At 34.7% G+C, this 22,265-nt stretch overlaps 1 protein-coding gene across 1 annotated transcript in view; it reads left to right on the top strand.

Moving 5' to 3' along the window:
- Brwd3 (bromodomain and WD repeat domain containing 3) overlaps positions 1 to 22,265 on the top strand; it is a 108,993-nt gene that overhangs the window by 29,169 nt on the left and 57,559 nt on the right. The window contains exons 7-11 of the mRNA XM_028855991.2: positions 10,023 to 10,183; positions 11,386 to 11,607; positions 16,807 to 16,907; positions 17,379 to 17,449; positions 18,751 to 18,851. Coding sequence (XP_028711824.1) covers positions 10,023 to 10,183; positions 11,386 to 11,607; positions 16,807 to 16,907; positions 17,379 to 17,449; positions 18,751 to 18,851 — 656 coding nt within the window. The remainder of the gene's footprint in view (positions 1 to 10,022; positions 10,184 to 11,385; positions 11,608 to 16,806; positions 16,908 to 17,378; positions 17,450 to 18,750; positions 18,852 to 22,265) is intronic.

Below are 22,265 nucleotides of genomic sequence, written 5' to 3'. Positions count from 1 at the left end.
GGCTTTCTATTTCTTCACAATTCAGTATAGAATTTGTTCATTTCTTCCAGGCTATCACATTTGCCTTTTTTCATAACTTCTAAAAACCTTTTTTAAATCTGTAGAGTCAGTTGTAATGTGTCCCATTTCATCTATAATTTCACGTAAATCTTCCCTCTTTAAGGGTAGTTAAGGGTTTGTCTACTTTTAAGTCTTTTTGAAGCAGTGTTTTGTTTCATTTATTTTTTTTGTGTGTATGTATATATGTACGTATGTGTGTTGTTTTTCTTGTATTTATTTAATGTGAATGTTCTCTTATTTTTTTACTATTTTTTCTTTCTAGTTATTTTGTTTATTTTCTCATTTTTCTATTTCTTTAAGATGTAACAATGGGTTGCTTAGAGATTTTTCTACTTCACTCATTTAGGTGTTAATTATTCCTCCATGTCATTATTAGTTGTTTTTGGTTAATAGATTTGTATGGTTTGATGTTGGACACATACATATTTGGAATTATTTCCTGTTGTTTAATTGATCCCTTTATGTTATATAATGCCTTTATCATTATTTTTACTGCTTTTCATTTAAAGAGTATTATATCTTAAATGAGTATTCCTTCTTCTGAATCTCTTTTGAGTGGGATATATGGATATATTAGTCTATCTTTTCATTTTCAGTCTATGCATAATTTTCTTCTATGGAAAGCAAATTTCTTCTTAGCAGATTATTGTTCAATAAAATTGATTGAAAGATAGAATTTGGCTATACTGAGCAGGCTGTTCTCAGGCATGTGAGTTTAAGTGATCCTTCTGTATTACCTTCAAAATAACCAAGGTTGGAGTGCATACTACCACACTTCGCTTATATCTTGGTTTTTATTTGTTTTTTTTTTTCATTCCACTAGTCACTCTAATCTGTATTACTTCAAACAGAATGTCAAAACAGAACTTTTTGTAAACTATTGCCTAGAGTCTCAGAAATTGTGACAAGGTCCTTAGATCCACACTAATGTTGGTTTGCATTTTCTTCCAGTGTGTTCTTCTTCATTTCCTATCTTTAGACTTAGTTACATTTAAATATAGATCCCAATGAAAACTTTGTAAGGCCATAGAAAGCGAGAAAAATACTGAATTTCTAATTGTACCTGAGGGAAATATTTCTTCATGTGGTTGAATCATATTGAGTCTGGCTTTCTATAAAAAAGACCCTTTTAGTGTGCTTTAAATTTAATTGTCCAGAAAAGAACTGTTTTCAATACATTAAAAAATAGCATAAGAAGACATATCTACAATGTATAACTCCATTTTTTATTAATATATAAAATATACTAGCCAAGTGTGGAGCATACACTGTAATCCCGGCACTCAGGAGGCTTAGACAGGAGGATTGCTGCAAGTTCAAGCTCAACCTGAGATATGAAATGAAACACCGTTCCAAAAATGAAAGCAAGCAAAAAAATTAAAATTTAGTGTAGAGTGACAAATATTTTATGGCTGACTTCTGCTTTTCAATTTTAAACATTGTGGCCTTTCTACCTGTTTTATAATTTTCAGTGTGTTTCAGCATAGGCTTCCTGACTTTTGGGGAATATAATAGTATTCTAGTTTTCATATGTAAGGGCAATAGATGAGAATGTACTGTGAAGTATTTGTGGCAGAAGTAATGCATTTTCAGTGATCCTTCTATTTCTGGCTTACTGACCTAGGTGTTTTGATGTGATTGACTGATTTAGGAGAACAGACTGGTCTTAAACTGTTGGGGGAATAAGCTGGTGTACTGCTAAGGAGTTCTTAGTATAACAACCTTACAATAAGACTTTGATTTGCTGTCATTGTGCCTCTGCTTTTTACATTTCTTTATTACCCATTAACACCTGAGAGTATACTATTAAGCATTAGCATTTAACACAAGATAGTAAATTAGCACATACTACCCCACAATGTAAAAATGTTCGAAAATAGATAAAACTTCTTGTTCTCTAACATTAGAATCTTAGCAAGTTTTTGGTAATGTTTATAAAATGATGGGATGGATTGCTAACATATATATTCTGAAGCAAGGAGTAAAATAAGAAAAGAATCATATTCTCTTTTTTCTTAACAAGGCAGAGTCTCATGTACCCCAGGCTGTCCTTGAACTCATGTAACAGAGGATGACCTTGTTCTATGATTTGACTGCTTCCACCTTCTGAATGCTAAGATTACAGGCATGTGTTACAATGTCTGGTTTTATTTGGTATTAGAAATTGAACCCAGAGCTTCATGAAGGCTAGCCAAGCACTCTACCAATTGAGGTGTATTCCCATTCCAAGAATCTCATATTCTTATAATAATTCAGTGTGCTATAGGGTGACATAAGCCTGTTGTAACCCTAGATACTTGGAGGCTGAGGTAAATAATTTGTAAGTTCACGGTCTGCTGGGGCAAAGAGAAAGTTCAAAGCATTGTATTGAAATCTTGTCCCCAAAATAAAATGTGAAAATAAAAGCAGTTGGTGATATAGCTCAAGTGGTAGATAGAGTGTTGGCCTATAACAAATGATGCCCTAGTTTTAATCCTTAATACCTCACCCTACACACACACACACACACACACACACACACACACACACACACACACACAAGACTAAATGAAGTCAGTTAAGTTTAAACTTTATTAACTTGGATTATAATATATCAAATAATAACTTGGAAAGAAAAGGAAAGTAGGTGCTAGTTCACTCAGTTGAAGGAATGTTTCCTTGCCTAATATGCTTGAGGCCTAAAATACACTTGGCATGATGGTGCATGCCTACAGTCCCAGCACTTTTGGAAGAAGCAGTAGGATCAGCATTTCAAGACAGCTTGGTTATATAGCCAGTTCCAAGCTAGTATGGGATATGAGACACTGCCCTACCTACCACACACAAAGACAGAATTTAAGGACTAGGGCTAGGAAAAGGTCTTAGTTGTACAGGTGCTTACCTAGCATGAGTAAAGACCTGGGTTTGATCCTCAGCCACATAAAGAGGGATTTAAGCATGTAAAATGCTCTATTAATAGTCTGATGTATACACATTGTTACACACTTAGAATTATGACATTTTTCTGTGACTTTAAATATTTGGTAGTCTTAATTTCTAAGATTAGTTTAACAGAACTTAAAACCTAGAGAGTATTTATTAGAAAATAGATTAATATGTCTAAATATAAGAAATAGAAATAAGCATTCTTATTTTCTCAGTCAACAAGAAGTGATATATGAGTATCTAGCTGTTTTAAAAGGCCCCACCCAATGAATCTAAGCCTGCTACCTTACCCAAGTTATTTTCAATGACAGATAATCTTTATAAAGCCAAATTAGACAGGACAAATGCACCATGAGCCAGTGGGCAAGCATGCAGAGGGAAGGAAAAGTTTCAGAAACTATAAAGTGGTGACTTTAGCTTTTACTCCAGACAAAATTTTAGACAAGTCTATCCAACAAGAGATTGGTTTGTATTTTTAGAAACAGGAGGAGATTATTAGAAACTTTCATATTATACTTACTAAGAAAGAATCAACACTAGTTTTATTTCCTTTTTTTGTTACTAGGTTCTCTAGCTTTATTTATTTATTTGTTTGTTTATTTATTTATTTGTTTGTTTATTCCCCGGAGCTGAGGGCCAAACTCAGGGCAAGTGCTAGGCAAGCGCTCTACCACTGAGCTAAAAATCCCCAACCCAGTATTATTTATTCTTAGTGGCATATATTCATTGCATATAGTACATGGTTTCATAAAGGCACTTTTATATAAATAAATACTTGAGTATTTCCCATGCCCCACCCCCAGTCCTTAGTATATCAAATTCTTTAGATTTCACACATAAATGTGGTCGTGCTTTATCATTTTGTGTGTGACTTCATTTACTACAATGTCCTTCAGTTCCACCCATGCATGACATTTCATTGTATATACATGCATTTTCTTTGTCTATTCATCTGTTGATGCCTAGGCATCTTCCAGAACTTGGCTCTTCTGAATGATGCTGAAGTTAACATGGTAGTTCAGATATTTCTTCATCATTACAATGTCATTGCTATCAGGCTAATTACTTGAGGAACCTCTGTACTATTCTGGAAAGTGATTATATATATAATTTACATTCTCACTCTTAACATGTATTCTTTGTTTGTTTGTTTGTTTTGTTTTGTTTTTTCGAGACAGGGTTTCTCTGTGTAGCTTTGCGCCTTTCCTGGAACTCACTTGGTAGCCCAGGCTGGCCTCGAACTCACAGAGATCCGCCTGGCTCTGCCTCCCGAGTGCTGGGATTAAAGGCGTGCACCACCACCGCCCGGCCTTAATATGTATTCTTAACACTTATTTATCATGGCTGTGTATTGTGTGTTTCTTTCTTTCTTTGTTTTTTTTTTTTTTTGGTTTTTCAAGACAGGGTTTCTCTGTGAAACAGTCCTGGCTGTCCTGGAACTTACTCTGTAGTCCAGGCTAGCCTCGAACTCACAAGCCTGCCCTTGCCTCTGAGTACTGGGATTAAAGGCGTGTGCTACCACTGCCCGGCTGTGTTTGTTTCTTGAGGTGTATCTGTGTGTGTGTGTGTGTGTTTTCACGAGGTGTATCAAAGGACATTTTTCAGAAATCTATGCTTTATATGTGGATTTGGGAATTGAACTCAGGTCCTCAAGCTTGACAGTAGGCACCTTTACCCTATAGCCTTTTAGTTGTTTTTTCCTAGTTATTTTTTTACATCTTCATTTGAGGAATGTCTCTTTAGGTTCATTGCACATTTTCAGAGTTTTGTTGTTAAGTTCTTTGAATTCCTTGTAATCCTTACGTGATTTGGATACTAGTGTTTTATCAAATGTGTGATTTGCACATTCTTTCTCTTAATCGGTGGGTGATCTCATCATTCTGTTGTTTCCTGTGGTATAGAGTTTTTTGTTTGTTGAAATCTCATTTGTCCTTAATTTTTCATTATATGTGTTGTTTATAGTGCTGTACAAAGTACTTTTTAGTGGCTTTATAGTTTGGGAACTTTCATATAAGTCTTTGACCCATGTTGAATTGATTTTTATATGTGATATGTCCAGTGTTATTCTTTTGCATGTGGATATCCTGTTTTCCCAATAGCATTTAATGATATATTTATCCTTTCCCCATTGTGTGTTTTGAACATTTATTGAATGTCAGTTTATTTTAAATCCTAGTTATTGGACATCCTATTCTTTTGTGTTGATGGTATATTGTTTCTTTGCTAGAACCATACTGTTTTGTTTATAGTAGCTTTATAATGTTTTTTTTCAAGATAGGGTTCCTCTGTGTAGTTTTGCACCTTTCCTGGAACTCCCTCTGTAGTCCAGGCTGGCCTCGAACTCACAGAGATCCGCCTGCCTCTGCCTCCCAAGTGCTGGGATTAAAGGTGTGCGCCACCACCGCCCAGCTATAATATATTTTGTAATCAGATAATATGATGCTTTATGCTTTGTTCTTTCTACTCTAAAATCCTTTGACTATTTGGAAATTTTATAGTTCCGTTTGGATTTAGGAATATTTTCTACTTCTATGAAAAATGTCATTGGAATTTTGATAGTGATTGACTTGACTCTATAAATTACTTTGGACATTTATGTTATCAAATGGATGACTGCCTAAAAGTCAACTTCATACTGTGTACAGATGAATCACTATATATCTAATGAGATATGTAGTCAAAAAATATATTGCATTCAAATGGAAACCTAAACAGAATTAGGAGTAACTGCAAATGTTAGACAAAACAGACTTTAAATTAAAAATTTTAGGAAGAGAAAATAGAATGCAGCCCCACTAAAAATATTGTATAAAATATTCAGTGTGTATGTGTAAAATGTATCCAAAACAAAATAACTTTTTTTTTAAATGCTGAATGCCATTTGTTGAAGGAGGGAGGAGGTCTTAAATGCAGGCTTACAGCACAATGAGGGCAGAAGTTCACTACTGATGTTTTACAATCTTGCATCTAAGCTGTTAACGCCCATTATGCAGGATACACAGACAAGGAACTTCCCTTAAGCATTCTGGAGGGTGGAACCCAGCAGGGAATTAGCATAGGGAGGATATCAAGGTCAGCAAGCAAGGCAACAGTTACCCAAAACCAGGGCCAGGGCCCTACAGGTCCCCCTTTTACTAAAAAAAATGAGCTTCTGACTTAGGTTGCGTGGGATGTCAGCAAGTCACCTTACCCAACAAATTAAGTTTTTGTTAAGCTTGAGTCTCATCCCCAGGATATCTCATAATTTATATGGAAGTAATTCAACACCCCCCCCCAAATCTGCAATTGTAAACATTTATTTTTCTAAGCATTTTTGTATAAGAAATATTCCATCTGTACGTGGAGGAATCATACCACACTTATTATAGACTGCAAATGTAGTCCAGAGAACAGATTATGGCAATACATGTCTGTATGAAACAACCTATTACCCTTCAGTGAAATGAAAAAACAATACTAACGTAACCATAAATTCATTAGAAGAAGAATTAATGACTACAAGAACAGTATGAAAGATCAAGTTAATAGTGGTGGCTTGTGCCTGTAAGTTTTTGATTCCTTGATGATTTCTTCCATGTATATTGTATGAAATAATGCATTTTTGGCAGTCTACCTTCCCAACTAGTCCCTCTCCTATTTTCATGTTTTGTGCAGTGTTTTGACTTTTGTTTTGTTTCTGACATGCTGAGTTTAATTAGGGTTGCTTGCATGAGCAAGAGGGTCGCATTCTTTATGGGAGCATGCAAAATGTGTCATGCCTAGACCTTGAAGAAAATAAGTCCCTCTCCCCTTGCAACGTTTATCTACTAATAGCTTCTCTGGGAGGCTGGGATCTCATGATCCATGAGTCCCTCTCCATCCATGATAGAATATTAATGGGGCAAGTTTTTGGTAAGATCTAAGTAAATGTTTGAAAAGATATGGCCAAAGCCTTAGTTAGACTAATTTTAAAAAAGAGAAAGATTCAAACAGATGAAAGTAATTAAAACTCACAACACAGAAATACAAAATTCATAAGATGCAGCTATACATCAACATATTGGATAGTCTATACTACAGTGAACAACTATATAGCAAAAATTAAATAGCCTAAAAGAAACAAAGATTTCTCAAAAAATGTAACCTACCAAAAATCAATCAGGAGCCTGGTGGTGGTGGCACATGCCTTTAATCCCAGCACTTGGGAGGAAAAGGCAGATGAATCTCTTGAGTTTGAGGCCAGCCTGGTCTACAGAGCAAATTCCAGGACAGCCAGGGCTACACAGTGAAACTCTGTCTCAAAACAACAACAACAAAAAACAAAAACAAAATTAATCATGAAGGAGCAGAAAATTTGAGCAGAATTCTAAGAAGAGACTTAATTAAAACTAAAATCCTCCTAATAACTTCATTGCTGAATTCTACCAAAATTTTAGAGAGGGACTAATTTAATTCCTCCTCAAACTTCTGAAAGTTGAAGGAGGTACTGCTTCCAACCACCAATATCTTGATAACGAGATCAAAGTCACTGCCAGTATCCCTGAGGGACATAGGTAACAAAATCAAACAAAATGTTAGCAACGAGCATAGCACACTGAAATATGATAAAACACGATCAAGTGTAATTTATTCCCATGATGCAAAAATGTATCAGTACAGGCAAATTAATGACCATGATATAGCAATTGATAAAATGAAGGGGAAAATACTGGACACGTTCTTCTCTAACATTACAGAAATGCATTTGACAAAATTCACCATCCATTGGTGATAAAATTACTAATAAGTATAAAATGTATATATCCCAGTGAAGTAAAAGCCATATATTTCAAGTCCACAGCTAACATACTTTTCAGTGATAAGTGGTTTTTCATCTAGGATCAGGAACTAAACAAGGATGCTTTCTCTGTCTACTTCTGTCTAGCTTAATACTGTATATTGTTGGCAAGTCGATTGGAAAAGTAAAAAAGAAATAATATATCTGATTATGAAAGGAAAATGACATATTTGTTGATGGCATAATGTTATACAGAGAAAACCCAAAAGACTGCACCAAAAAGCATTTGAAACTGGTGAACAATTTCAATCAAGTTTTCAAGTTACAAAAGCAACACATGAAAATCTGTGGTGTTCTGTACCCTAATGATAAACTAGTTGAAAGAGAAATTATGAAAAAAAAATCCCATTTACAGTATCAAGTAATAGAATATATAAGAATAAATTTAACTAAGAAAATGAAAATTCTCTGATTAAAAACTGCAGCACTGATGGTATAAACCAAAGACTGTATGAATAAATGGAAAGATATCTGTGCTCATTGCTTAGAATTCTTTTCTAGCTCTACTTGTTCTTCAAAGTTATTTTTTTTTTATTTCTTCCTGCTCTTATTTTTTTTGTTACTTGTTTTTATCCTGCAAGAAGTGATTTTTCAATGGAGGTGTTTCTACCACCCCCAAATCATATTTAGCAATGTAGGGAGCTATTTTTGCTTATCACACTCAGTGCTGGTAATGCTGTTAGCATCCAGTGGGTAGAGGCCAAGGTTGCTGCTAAAACACCTTACAGTGAACAGATCCACCCTTGAAACAAAGAAATATCCAGCCAACGTGTCAGTTGTTCCTCAGTTGAAATGCCATACACTAAAACAATATAACTTCTGTGTACCTAAAAAAAAGAAAGAAAGAAAAAAGAAAAGGAAGGCAGAAGTAATTGTTGATACAAGAAACTCAATGCATTAAGAAATATTTGACTAGAGAAGGAGCATGCTTACTCACTCGTGTCTTAGAGTTGTAAAAATTTCTATTTGGCTGGATAGGGAATGGCTACTAAAAAGAAATCCTCTTATCTAGAATTTATTCTTACAAATTTTCTGTCATTTATATTTTGAACCATTATTCGTTTACTCATTGTCTTAGAATATGTAAGTGCTCAGATCTCTAATATGTTCTAATGATTTGCTTTCAAAGTTTTCTGATTATGACATTCATCATTCATATTTTTGTAATTTTGCCATTTTTAAGTGGCCAGTGGTTATACCTTTTCCTGAAAGGTAGACTTCATAGTTGTTTATACAGAAAGGCACCAAAAGATTTTATATTTTTATTGTGGCATGGTCTAATTATACTAACCTTGCAAGAACTGAACTCTTGCCTTAAGTTTGCTGTGCTTAAATATAGAATTGTTACTATTTGTACCACACAGTTTTTGCAGGGTGGTAAGATGCCAAAAGGTTTGCCTCAAAGTGACTTTGAACATACAGAGATTCTCTGTTATGATTTAAAGTACATGTTGTGAGTTACTTGTTGTTTTTTTTTCAGTGTGCTAAGACAAGATTGGAAAGATTTCACAAGAAAAATGTGTGGTTGTAAATCCTTACATTATAACCAAAATCTCTATTTTAGAGGTGAACACAATCTAGGTGGTATTTGTTGAATTGTTCAAGTTATATTACAATCTTGGCAATTTTTAAAATTACACATATTTATTTATTATTATTATTATTCTGTGTGTGTTTGTGTGGTGTGTGTGTGTGTGTGTGTGTGTGTGTGTGAGAGAGAGAGAGAGAGAGAGAGAGAGAGAGAGAGACAGAGAGAGAGAGACAGAGAGAGGGAAAAAAAGAAAGATAAAGCCTCAGAAGTTCAATGATAATAAACTAGTGGAAGAAACTCTAGTTAGAATCCTGAAGGTGAGAACTGATAGTCCTAAAACGGATTTTTCTTTTCTTTATATTTAATTAATTTATTTATTCATTTATCTATTTATTTATTTTGCTGCTTAACTCCTATGTAATATCATAGAAAAGGAAAAAGAGAATGTGCTTGAGAAACTACAGATAGCCAAGTAGAATATCAGACCCCTGAGACCTAACAGAACAGTATTGTTTGTCTATTAAGTATAGAAAATAATGAAATGCATAAGTGAATTTAGACCTCTTATTATTGTAGAATTTATATGGCAGATATACCCTACTTTATCTTATTTTAATATTCATAATTTAATAGAGTAAGTTTCACTTTTAGATTTTAAGATGCATTCTCCTATTTTCATTTTATTTGCAGTGAATATCACCTCAGCCAGGCAATTAACCGGATGTAGTCGCTTCAGCCATGTTTTCCCCTCATCTGCTTACCAGCACATTAAGATGCATAAGAGAATCCTGGGGCACTTATCTTCTGTCTACTGTGTAGCATTTGATCGAAGCGGGAGGCGAATTTTTACAGTGAGTTAAAAATTTACGATATGTGATGTTACAACTGAAGCAAGACTCTGTGCTATCCATTGTATTATATTTTATAAGTAATTTATTTTATTTGGACTTATTAATGCAAGAAAAGTTGTGTTGAAATTGTAAATAATTTTTCATTTTTTATAAATGAAGGGTAAGCTATGATATCCACTATCTTTTGGAAAATTTATTTTAAAAATTATGCTTTCAGAAGTCTATATAAACTCAAGATGGTTAATTTATGTGAAACAAATATACTTAGTTTTATTCTGTTTTACAGGCATTTATTAAAAGGCATTTTCCATGTGTAATTGCTGCAAGTTTGGTTTTAATAATTATATCACCTTCAAGAGCAAATAGTTGAACTATACATTGATGAGGATTTCACTTACATTATATATATTTTTTTGATTTTAGCATTGGTTATTTTTAAAAACTCAGTTTTATTAAGTTTTTACTAAGTCATGTTCTTTGCCTTCAATAAAATCTATAGCATAATAATATGTCTAAAAAAACTGATGTGATTGCTTCTTTACTGATAACATAAGGTGAGAGAAGTAGCACAATTTCAACTTTCTATTTATATCCTACAACAAAGGAAGTGCTTTATATTTTGAGAAATTAAAACTCCTTAGATTGTATTACAGACTCTTCTGCTGATGACTTATGTCTCTAACTATGATGATATAATAATGGTACATGTCTTCTTTTAATAAATAGGTAATTACTTTACCATATTAGAATAGAATTCATTTTACTATAGTAAAGGGAAGTGCAACATACAGATTTTCACTAGAGATTATTATTGGCCTTGGGTTTCCAGAGAAATCCCTGTAGATTATAGACTTAAATTTTGAAATATTTGCAGAAAAAAATTATTAAGATAATTAAGCCAGAGGCTGCTAGGCATATAGAAAGAAGCAATGGCGGAAATGCTTAATAGCTAATCACTTGAGTATATGCATAAAATATTTAAAATGTTTTTAGGATTATTAGTTTTGAAGACTATCATAAATGCCACTGTTGGTTTGGACAATACTTAGTTCTAGCATTTAAACAATGCTTATATTTGCTACTGGGTCCACATATTTTTCCTTAATAACATGTTTGCTTTGTAATGTTGCTTTCCTTCTGGCTCTAAATGGCAAATTTCTGTTTCATTATATATAAATCTTCTGTCTTTTGTGTTGCTGTAGGGTTCAGATGACTGCTTGGTGAAAATCTGGGCTACAGATGATGGACGCCTCCTTGCTACACTTCGAGGGCACTCTGCTGAAATTTCCGACATGGCTGTTAACTATGAAAATACTCTCATTGCTGCAGGCAGCTGTGATAAAGTTGTGAGAGTATGGTGTCTTCGAACTTGTGCACCAGTTGCTGTCCTTCAGGGACATTCAGCTTCTATTACTTCCATACAGGTGAGAACAATGATACAATTTCTGACATATTAATAAATACAGCTGAGGATTTTCTCATTTGAGATTATGAATTATATTATTATAGTTATTAATATATTTATGGATTATTAGTATTATGAATATATTATTACATGGATCTGTATTATATGGATAATAGCACAAAGAATGATAACAGGAAAATGCTGTCATAGAGCTTTGCTTCTTATTTTTATTTCCTTTTTATATAAACCTGTGCCTTTAGAAATAAATACAAAAATTATATAATGGAGAAGGTTCTTCAAACCTTCACAGCATGAGACAACATATTTATCTATGTATATATGTGAAGAAGGGAATTATACTTGTAAATGCCTGCCTGCACACTAGTAAATACCTGTCCAGTTATATAAACAGGTTTTAACATGAACATTGGTATATTCTGTTAATATTTAATTCAAAATATATGCCAGATTTAGTATGTGTGTGTACATGTAGTTTTAATATTAGGAAGAAACTTTTATATTTTAAATTTCAGTGATTTTTTTTTGTTTCAGTTTGGTATTTGATATAAAAATATGTTGTTGATATAATATTTTGAGCAGATGTTGGTAGTGAAAGTCCCTGATATCTCAAAAGCCGTTACTCTTAACAAAACTAAGCTGAAGTTTTACCATTCTTTTTTTCTCAAGAGAAAACCAAAAAAAGTCTTTTTAAACTTTTACATGTAGATAATAGTTTTGTAAGAGGTCATTACATTTATCATGTGCTATTTTAATAACATATCACTTATTTATAGGGATGCAACAGAAAGTGCACGCATTCTGTATTGAATGAAAATTTTTCATTAAAATTTTGCTTAGTTAAGATTATTATGTGGATTGTTTGGAGGCATAATCTTACTATATATATATACACATATATATATATATATGTATATATTATCCTTGGACTTTGAAAAAACCTTCCCTTAATGATATCATTGGGCCTTGTGTTTTTGAATTTCGTCTGGATACCGATTAAAATGATAAATCAAATATCCACATCTTGGGCCCATTTTCTAGCTATGTTTTTGCCTATTCAACTGTGTACTTAGCATCATCATATGAATGTCTCCTAGGTATCTCAAACTCAAAATTTAATTTTTCCTCCCTCAAATTTAATTCCACCATAGCTTTCCTCATCTGTTTAAGTAAATTCTTTTGTCACAAATAAAATACCTGAAACATTTCTTACAAAGTAAAGAGGGTTTATTTAGCTCACAGTATCAGATATAAATTTGGAATGGCTTAATGCAAGCTCCACAACTACCCCTAGTCTGTATGACTTCATGCTGTAAATTAGAAAGGCGGAAGTATGATGGAATAAAAAAAAAAAAACGAATCATGGAGGAGGTATGTGTGTGTAAAAGCTAAATCACTGCAGGAAGTCCCATCAACACAGTGGAGGTGGGTACAATCCCTTGAAGGCATACCCTCAATAATCTCTAGATTTCCCCCGATGTCCCTTCTCAGAAAGGTTCCATCATCTTTAATAACCTTTAATATGTGGACCTTTGTGGAGACATACAACATCCTAACTATAGTATCATCTAAGCATATGGTGATTTCATGATTTTAATTAATGTTTATCTTCTTGTTCCCTTTGTCTAATCTGTCACCCAATCATGTTCTACTCTCAAAATATACTCAGAATCTGGAACATTCTCATGAATTACATCTGTACTGTGTTGTCTAAAGCTACTAACATCTGTGACCTAGATTGTTGAAACAGACTTCTTATTGCTCTTCCTGCTCTGAATCCCCCCTTGTCTTAGTTCAGACTCTCCATGGTAACCAAAAGATTGTAAAATAGAAGTCAGAACCTAATTTATAGCTTCTGTTCTCCAGGTTAGAGGCTACAATCCTTTTTTTTTTTTGTGATATATATTTTTTATTTTACAATACCATTCAGTTCTGCATATCAGCCATGGGTTCCCCTATTCTCCCCACTCCCACGCCCTCCCCATACCCCCAGCCCACCTTCCATTCCCACCTCCTCCAGGACAAGTCCTCCCCCGAGGACTGTGATCAACTTGGTAGACTCAGTCCAGGGAGGTCCCGTCCCTTCCTCCCAGACTAAGCCAAGTGTCCCTGCATAAGTTCCTGGTTTCAAACAGCCAATTCATGCAATGAGCACAGGACTTGGTCCCACTGCCTAGATGCCTCCCAAACTGATCAAGCCAATCAACTGTCTCACCTATTCAGAGGGCCTGATCCAGCTGGGAGCCCCTCAGCCTTTGGTTCATAGTTCATGTGTTTCCATTCATTTGGCTATTTTTTTTTCAATATATATATAGCCTTTATGGATCTATGGGTTGTGGTCTGATTGTTCATTTTATATCTAGAATCCACCAATGAGTGAGTACATACCATAACTGTCTTTCTGGGTTTGGGTTACCTCACTCAGGATGATTTTTTCTAGTTCCATCCATTTGCCTGCAAATTTCATGCTTTCATTGTTTTTCTCTGCTGAGTAGTACTCCATTGTGTATATGTACCACATTTTTTTCATCCATTCTTCCGTTGATGGGCATCTAGGTTGTTTCCAGGTTCTGGCTATTACAAATAGTGCTGCTATGAACATAGCTGAGCATGTATCTTTATGGTATGTATCAGCATTCTTTGGGTATATGCCCAAGAGTGGTATGGCTGGGTCTTGAGGTAGTTCGATTCCTAATTTTCTGAGAAACCGAGGCTACAATCCTTTGCAGTGATTCACAGGACTACACCAACTGGAAGCCTATAGACATTCTCAGCCTCTAATATTTTCCTTGACCTCATCTACTGTTACTTGCTTTTCATTTTCACTCTGTTTTAGTTCCTGTATTGCTGCTTCTCCTTTTTTCCCTTTTCTCCTTCTCCTTCTCATCCTCTTCTTATCTCAGCCTCCCATATATTATGCTAGGCTGAAATTCCTGATTTTCTCCTACTATTTTCTATCTCTGGAGTAGTCATCCCCAAATACTCACATGTTTTGTCCCCTCACTTTGTAAATATTCTATGCAGATCTTATCTTCGCAAGGAAACCATCTCTGACTTTACCATTTTAGTCTACTAACGATCTCTGTCTTTTTGCTGTATTTTTATTCATTTAATTAATTTAATTCTTTAGAATTTCACATAGGAATACTGTATTTACATCATTTTCACCCCTCCCTCCAACCCCTCCTGTGCCACCCTCTCAAATTTGTGGCCTCTTCTCCAATTATTATTGCTATATCTATGTACATGTGTGCGCGCACACGTATGCACAACCTGCTGAATATTCTTAGTGTTGCTTATATATGCATGTATTTAGGGTTAACCCCTTAGGATTGGCTAATATAGCAGCAAGCTTATCCCTAGAGAAAATTGATTCTACCCCTCTCAATAATCTTCATCTAGGGGTGAGGCCTTGTGAAATTTTATCTATCCACACTGGCATGTTGGCATGTCATTTTGTTCACAGCAAAAATTTCCCTTTGGCATTCTACATTATTTACTATGATTTATTAACTGTCCTTTCATTCACAATATATTATCCTTCCAATTTATTTCTTTTATAAATAACATCAAGATAAAATTTCAGGTTCCTTTTATGCTATTTATTTTTGCTCAGTTTTCTATAAGAGTTGTATATCAACTTATATATTAGAAATATATGGGCTTTCTTTCATGTCAGATATGGTGGTACATGCCTTTATTCCTAGGAGGTAGAGTCAAGAGGATCTCTACAAGTTTGAGGCCAGCCTGGTCTACATAGCAAATTCCAGAACAGCCAGGACTAAATAGAGAGACCCTATCTCAAAAAGAAAGAGAAATATATGTGCTTTTTTTCAACAGTCTACAACATTATTTAGCAAATAAAATAATGTAATTAATATATAGCAACATGTCAACATATGATAAAGCAATTTAAATTTAATGGGCATAATAAAGGTTTCAGAATTTTTTAAGACAATGAAATTCTCATTGTTTATGTTCTCATTCCTATGGATCACAGATCAGCAGCAAATTCAGACTAGTTGGTAAACATTTTAGATTTTACAGAGTATGCGGTCTTTGTCAAATTACTCAACTTTGCTCTTTACAATTGATAAAATAGCCATAGACAGTATAAAGTTACTGTGTTCCATTAAATCTTATTTATACAAATGGGCAGCAAGCTGACTATCATATGTGGGCCATAATTTTGTTGCCTCCTACTATAGATTGTAGATTAAGCTTTTAGTAAAAGTTTATTTATCTGAAGTTTGTAAAAGGTATGCTACCTGAATCCTGGTTTTCTTTATCTCTTATGTACTAATAGACAACATTAATGGACAAACTTTATTTCAAATTTAAGTTTTTAGGATGAACTAATTAAATTAATTTTAATATGTATAATGATTGATTTATTTTGATTTGAGTTCAAAATACTTATCAATCTCAGATATATTAATCTTTAATTATTACCTCAATGGAAATAATTATCTCCATTTGGAGTTTTAATTCTGGTATTAATGATTGAACCCAGGGCCTTGTGCATGTTAGGCAAATATTCTAACACTGAGCTATATTTCCAGCCCTTCAGTTTTGATTTTAAAATTCATAGCCATACTGGAAAATATAGTCTGATTGTAAACTTTTTCCTATGTCTTAGCCATCTTGAAGACTGATGGTTCTTCCCTTCTTTCTGATTCTCTTCTGAGGAGATGTAAAATACTAAGAGTCAGAGTTTGAGAAGTATACTGTTATAGAGACTGTGGTCCATTTAGAATGGTTGTAATTCTTTAAATTGCAGACTTACCTGTGTCTATTTTTTCTGTCTGTTTATACCACAATAATATTAATAAAGATTTAGTATATTTTATTATATTCAAGAAAACAATTGAAAATGATTTAAATTTTAAAAAGACAAAATCCATCAGGTGTGGTGACATAAACCTGTAATCCCAGCATTCCATAGGCAGAGGTAAGTGCAGGGCCAGCCAATCTACATAGTAACATGCAGGCAGGGCAGTTTTTACAGGAGTTGGTTCTCTTCATCTACTGTCTGGATTCTGTGACTCGAACTCAGGACCTCGGGCATTCTGGCAAACACATTTACTCACTCAGCCACCTAACTGGACTGATACTGAATTCCTAAATGATTTATTTACATATTTGTCCAAAGTAGTTTGAACAGGAAAACTTTATTTTTGTTTTACTTCTTTTTTTTAAGTTTTGTCCATCAACTAAAGGCACAACTAGATACCTCACTTCAACTGGTGCTGATGGAACAATTTGTTTCTGGCAGTGGCATGTAAAAACAATGAAGTTTAGGTAAGTTTAAATACATTTTAGAAATTTTGTGAAAAATCGTTTGTATATCTTCATTACCTTGGTGATAGAATAGTTCAAGTTTTGAAGTATGTACATGTAAATAAACCCCCTGTGTGTATTTATATCCATACTTATTTTCATGTTTAGAGATAGAATATTTTTATAAAATCAGTGTTAAGGCTGTGAAATTCATAGGGAAAAGTGTGATAAGATGTATTTGAACATTTTATAATAATGGCATTAAATAACAGCAATATGTTTGCAAAACTGTTGTCAACATCTGATGTCATAAATTATATTAATGAGGTTTAAAAATTTTTAACTGAAAATGTAATAGCCATTATTAGCTTCTTTCCTTTAGCTTTTTAAAAATAATATTGATGCTAAGTAGTTCAATACTCATCAGTGTGCTAGGATTTTTGCCCATTAGATGAGCCTGATAGAATTAAATTTTTTTCTTTTTTCTTTTAGAGATCGCCCAGTAAAATTTACTGAGAGATCTAGACCTGGAGTTCAGATATCTTGTTCATCTTTCAGTTCTGGTATGTATCAAAATTTGATGCTTTTAGTACTCAAAATCATCCATGTTTCAAAGATTGATTTAGATTTTTTTATGAAGAAAAAGTGTGTGTGCTTAAAAACTAAACCTACCAAAGTTGTAAACCATGTGTTATATGCTACATGAACCTTTTGGATTAATTAGCACCTAGTAATAGTTTTTCTTAATTTAGTACATTTTATATAATTCTGGTTTTATTTGGCAAAGAATAAACAGTCGCCAGCCCAAATACCCATTAACCAAATTTCCTAGCTTAACTTACAGAAAATGTACATAGTTGTGGCTTCATATATAAGGTGTTGTAAGATAATTGTAACTGTTCTTAGAGTTTTGACATAGTATTTCTCTATAAAATATAGTTAATTATTAAAAGCTTTGACTTTTATTGTTTTTAATCAATAAGCCTATGTTTAATATGTAATTGGTACATTTTGTTAGGTGAAGGATATGTTTGTCTTAAATGTGTCTGTCTTTTTATCTTTTTCTCTCTTTGTCTCTTATGGCAATGAGTATTGTACCTAAGGCCTTGAACGTGCTAGACAAGCACTCAGCCACTGAACTACATCCACAATATTCTATCTTCTTTTTTACTTTTTATTTATTTATTAATTTTCAACTTTTTAAACCTGGAGGTCTTTTTTTTCCTCCCCTGAGACTGGGGTTCTCTGTGTAACAGCCATGGCTTTCCTGGAACTTGCATTGTAGACTAAGCTGGCCTCCAACTCAGAGATCTGCCTGCCTTTGCCTCTCAAGTGCTGGGATTAAAGGCGTGTTCCACTATGCCCAGCCAGAGGTCTTTAATTTTTAACATTTATTCATTTATTGTATATGTGTGCATATTTGGGTAGGTCAGAGTACAGCATTTGGGAGTCAGTTTTCTCCCCTCTACCATGTGGGTTTTGAGGATTGAACTCAGATCCATAGAGCTTGGCAACAAGCACCTTAATGAACTGAAGCTGTCTCATTGGCCCTTACTTTCTTATTTAGATGCAAGATCTCACTTAATTGCCCTGGCTGGCCTTGAAGTCACTCTGAAGCCCTGGCCAACTTTTAGCTTATGATCTTTCTGCCTTAGCCTCCCTAGTAGCTAGAATTATAGTTGTGTTAATTGACACAACTCTCTTGTTTTTCTTGAATTTTCTTTTTCTTTGAAATATTAGTATGTTATCAGTATTTGTAAGAAAGTTTTGTTTTTCTTGAAGGCTTGTTAGTAATACAAAGTAAAGAGTTAAATAGAACTAAAAAAAGCTCCTTGGTACTATTTGTTTTGTTTTTATCTTTCAGGTGGTATGTTCATTACAACAGGTAGCACTGACCATGTTATTAGAATATACTATTTGGGTTCTGAAATACCAGAGAAAATTGCTGAGTTAGAATCACATACGGTAAGAGCAAAATATGAAACTTGTATATATTCCCTTATTTTTTAAATCTCCCTCTCTTGTCTTTTCTGATATGTACCATACTTTAATGTAGATGAGTATTAAAACTTTTAACTCAAGATGCCTCTTTAGTAATAAAGATAAAAGTGAAATTCTGGAATTATTATGGTTTTAGTACATAAGAAGAGCCAATTTGACTGTACATAAAAGTTCATATACTTAAAAAGCATTTTAAGTATTTTCATAGGAAAAATACTTTTATGAATTGAGCTTATTGATTTCGAGGGTGTATCTGACTTTCTTAGGTTGGAATTTTCCTTCTAGTGCTTTCTGTAGGGCTGGGTTTATGGATAAGTATTGTTTAAATCTAGCTTTGTCTTGGAATGTCTTGTTCACTCTGTCTATGATGATTGAAAGTTTTGCTGGGTATATTAGTCTGGGCTGACATCCATGGTCTCTTAGTGTCTGCATTACATCTGTCCAGGTCCTTCTGGCTTTCAAAGTCTCCATTGAGAAATCAGGTGTTATTCTGATGAGTTTGCCTTTATAAGTCACTTGGATTTTTTCCTTAGCTGCTCCTAATATTCTTTCTTTATTCTGTACATTTAGTTGTTTAATTATTATGTGTCGAGGGGACTTTTTTTGGGGGTCTAGTCTGTTTGGTGTTCTATAGGCTTCTTGTATCTTCATAGGCATTTCCTTCTTTAAGTTGGGAAAGTTTTCTTCTATGATCTTGTTGAATATATTTTCTGTGCCTTTGAGTTGTTATTCTTCTTCTATCCCTGTAATTCGTAGGCTTGATCTTTTCATGGTGTTCCAAATTTCTTGGATATTTTGGGTCATGACTTTGTTGGCTTTAGTGTTTTCTTTGAATGATGAATCTATTTCTTCTACTGTATCTTCAACGCCAGAGATCCTCTCTTCCATCTCTTGCATTCTGTTGGTTATACTTGCAGCTGAAGTTCCTGATCGTTTACTCAGATTTTCTATTTCCAGCATTCCCTCTGTTTGTGTCTTCTTCATTTTTTCTATTTCCCTTTTCAGGTTTTGGACTGTCTCCTTCATCTGTTTCATTGCTTTTTCATGATTTTCTTTCAGGACTTTATTGTTTTTTTCTACTTTATTTGTCCTTTCCTCTAGTTGTTTATAGCGTTCTTCCCCCCCCCCTTTTTTTTGTCTTTTCCTCTACACAAGCCTCTACCTTCTTCATGATGTTATTCATAAGGCTGTTTTCTTCTGCTTCTTCCAATTTTTGATGTTCAGGTCTAGATGTTGGAGGCGGGCTAGGTTCTGGTGATGCTGTATTGCTCTTCATTTTGTTGTATGTACTTCTGCCTTGATGTCTGCCCATCTCCTTGTTGTTCATTCTTGGTCTTATCAGCGCACTTGGTCCAGACAGAGCTGACAGATTCAGGAAGTCTCTCTCTCTTGTCCACATGGGAGCTCTCTTGTCCACATGGGAAGTCCGGGGCAGGATGGGACCTCTTGTCCAGACGGGAAGTCCGGGGCAGGATGGATGCTGGGGGCAGGGCTTGGAGATTGCAGGGTCTGCCGGGGGTCTTGGAGAAGGGGAGCCTTCCCGGTAGGGCTCTTGTCCAGAAGGGAAGTTCGGGGAAGGATGGGAGCTGGGGGCCCATCTCTAAGTCTCAGGAAGTGGCTGGGTTCTCAGGTGGATGGGCGTGGGGGCAGGGTGTGGAGGCCGGGTGTGGAGATTGCAGGGTCTGCTGGGGGTCTTGGAGAAGAGGTGCCTTCCCAGTAGGGCTAGAAGGGAACCTGCCTGGTGGCCAGAACCTGGGGCTAAGTTGGGTAGGTCTTCCCCGGAGTGGTTGGTGCCCAGGGATAGGATCTACGCTGAGCCCAGGCACTCACCTCTTGTCCAGATGGGAAGTCGAGATTATTGATTTCTGTTTTTCACAGTGTCATCAAACGCTCAATAGAATCTAATCTTCCTTAGGAGTCTTCATTTATTTTTGTTATTAATGTTTTTTAGCATACAAAATAATCATATTCAGTGTCATTTTCATACATAGATCTTGTGCTTTGTTTTTATTAAAACTCATTCCTCCACCTCCCTTCCTTTTGATGTATACGTTTCCTCTCTTTTCATTTAATTTTACATATATTCAATTACCCTCTCTTATTCCTCTCATCCACTTGAATCTCTTTCTCCTCTCACGGTCTTCTTTCTAATTTCATATCATACACATAGATACATATGTAAATATAAGTATATATACATAAGCGTGTGTGTGTTTGTATCTAGATTCCATGTATGAAAGAAAATATATTTGACATTCTGTGCCTGGTTTATTGAGCTAAACACAATGATGTCCAGTTACAAAATCCAATTTCCTGCAAATGTCATGATCTCATTCTGCTTTATACATAGACAGTATCACATAATATGTATGTTCCACATTTTCTTTATCCATTCATCTACTGATGGACATTTAGGATAGTTCCACTTACTAGTTATCGTGAGTAATGCAACAATGAACATGAATATCCAAGTATCTCTGTTATAGGTTGATTTAGAGTCATTTATATGAATACACAAGAGTAGTATACATGGGTCATATGGTAGTATTCCCTTTTAAATTTTCAAGAAATATCTATACTTGTTTTCATAGTGCCTCTCAATTTACATTCCCATTAGCAGCATAGGGGATGCTTTTACTTCATATCCTGGCCATCAATTTTTTGTTGTTTGTTTTTCTCTGTCATAGCCATTCTGACTATTCTGAGGTGAGATGGAATCCTAATGTAGTTTGAATTTGCATTTCCCTAATGGATAAGAATGTTGATGCCTTTTCAAATATTTATTGACCATTTGCATTTCTTCCTTTGAGAACTGTGCAATTTTATATATAGCAGATCCAGCTTGCTCTCACATTGCTGCTTCATATTCTAGATACTAAGTGTTGGAAGTTTATTTAAGTTGTGCAAGAGAAAAGCTTAGCCCACGGTCAGGACAAATCTCTCACCCGCCAGTCCCGCAGCCGCCTAGACCCAACCAAGTAAACACACAGAGACTTATATTGCTTACAAACTGTATGGCCGTGGCAGACTTCTTGCTAGCTGTTCTTATATCTTAAATTAACCCATTTCTATTAATCTATATCTTGCCATGTGGCTTGTGGCTTACCGGTACCTTACATCTCGCTTGTCATGCTGGCAGCGCCTGTCTGTCTCAGCCTTCCACCTCCCAGAATTCTTCTCCTCCTTGTCCCGCCTATCCTTCCTGCCTGGCTACTGGCCAATCAGAGTTTTATTTATCAATCAATCATCCACAGCAACTAAATGTAAGAAATCCATTTGAGCTCAGCACGATAAGGAAATCCCTCTGCACTGTATAGACAAGCACAGTCTAGTTCATAGAGCCCTGAGAGAGAAAAAATACATGAGTGGGAAAGAATT

The sequence above is a fragment of the Peromyscus leucopus genome, chromosome X (genome assembly GCF_004664715.2).
Source record: "Peromyscus leucopus breed LL Stock chromosome X, UCI_PerLeu_2.1, whole genome shotgun sequence".
Lineage (NCBI taxonomy): Eukaryota > Metazoa > Chordata > Mammalia > Rodentia > Cricetidae > Peromyscus > Peromyscus leucopus.
Note: the sequence above shows the minus strand (reverse complement) of the source record. Positions and strands in the feature narration are given on the sequence as shown.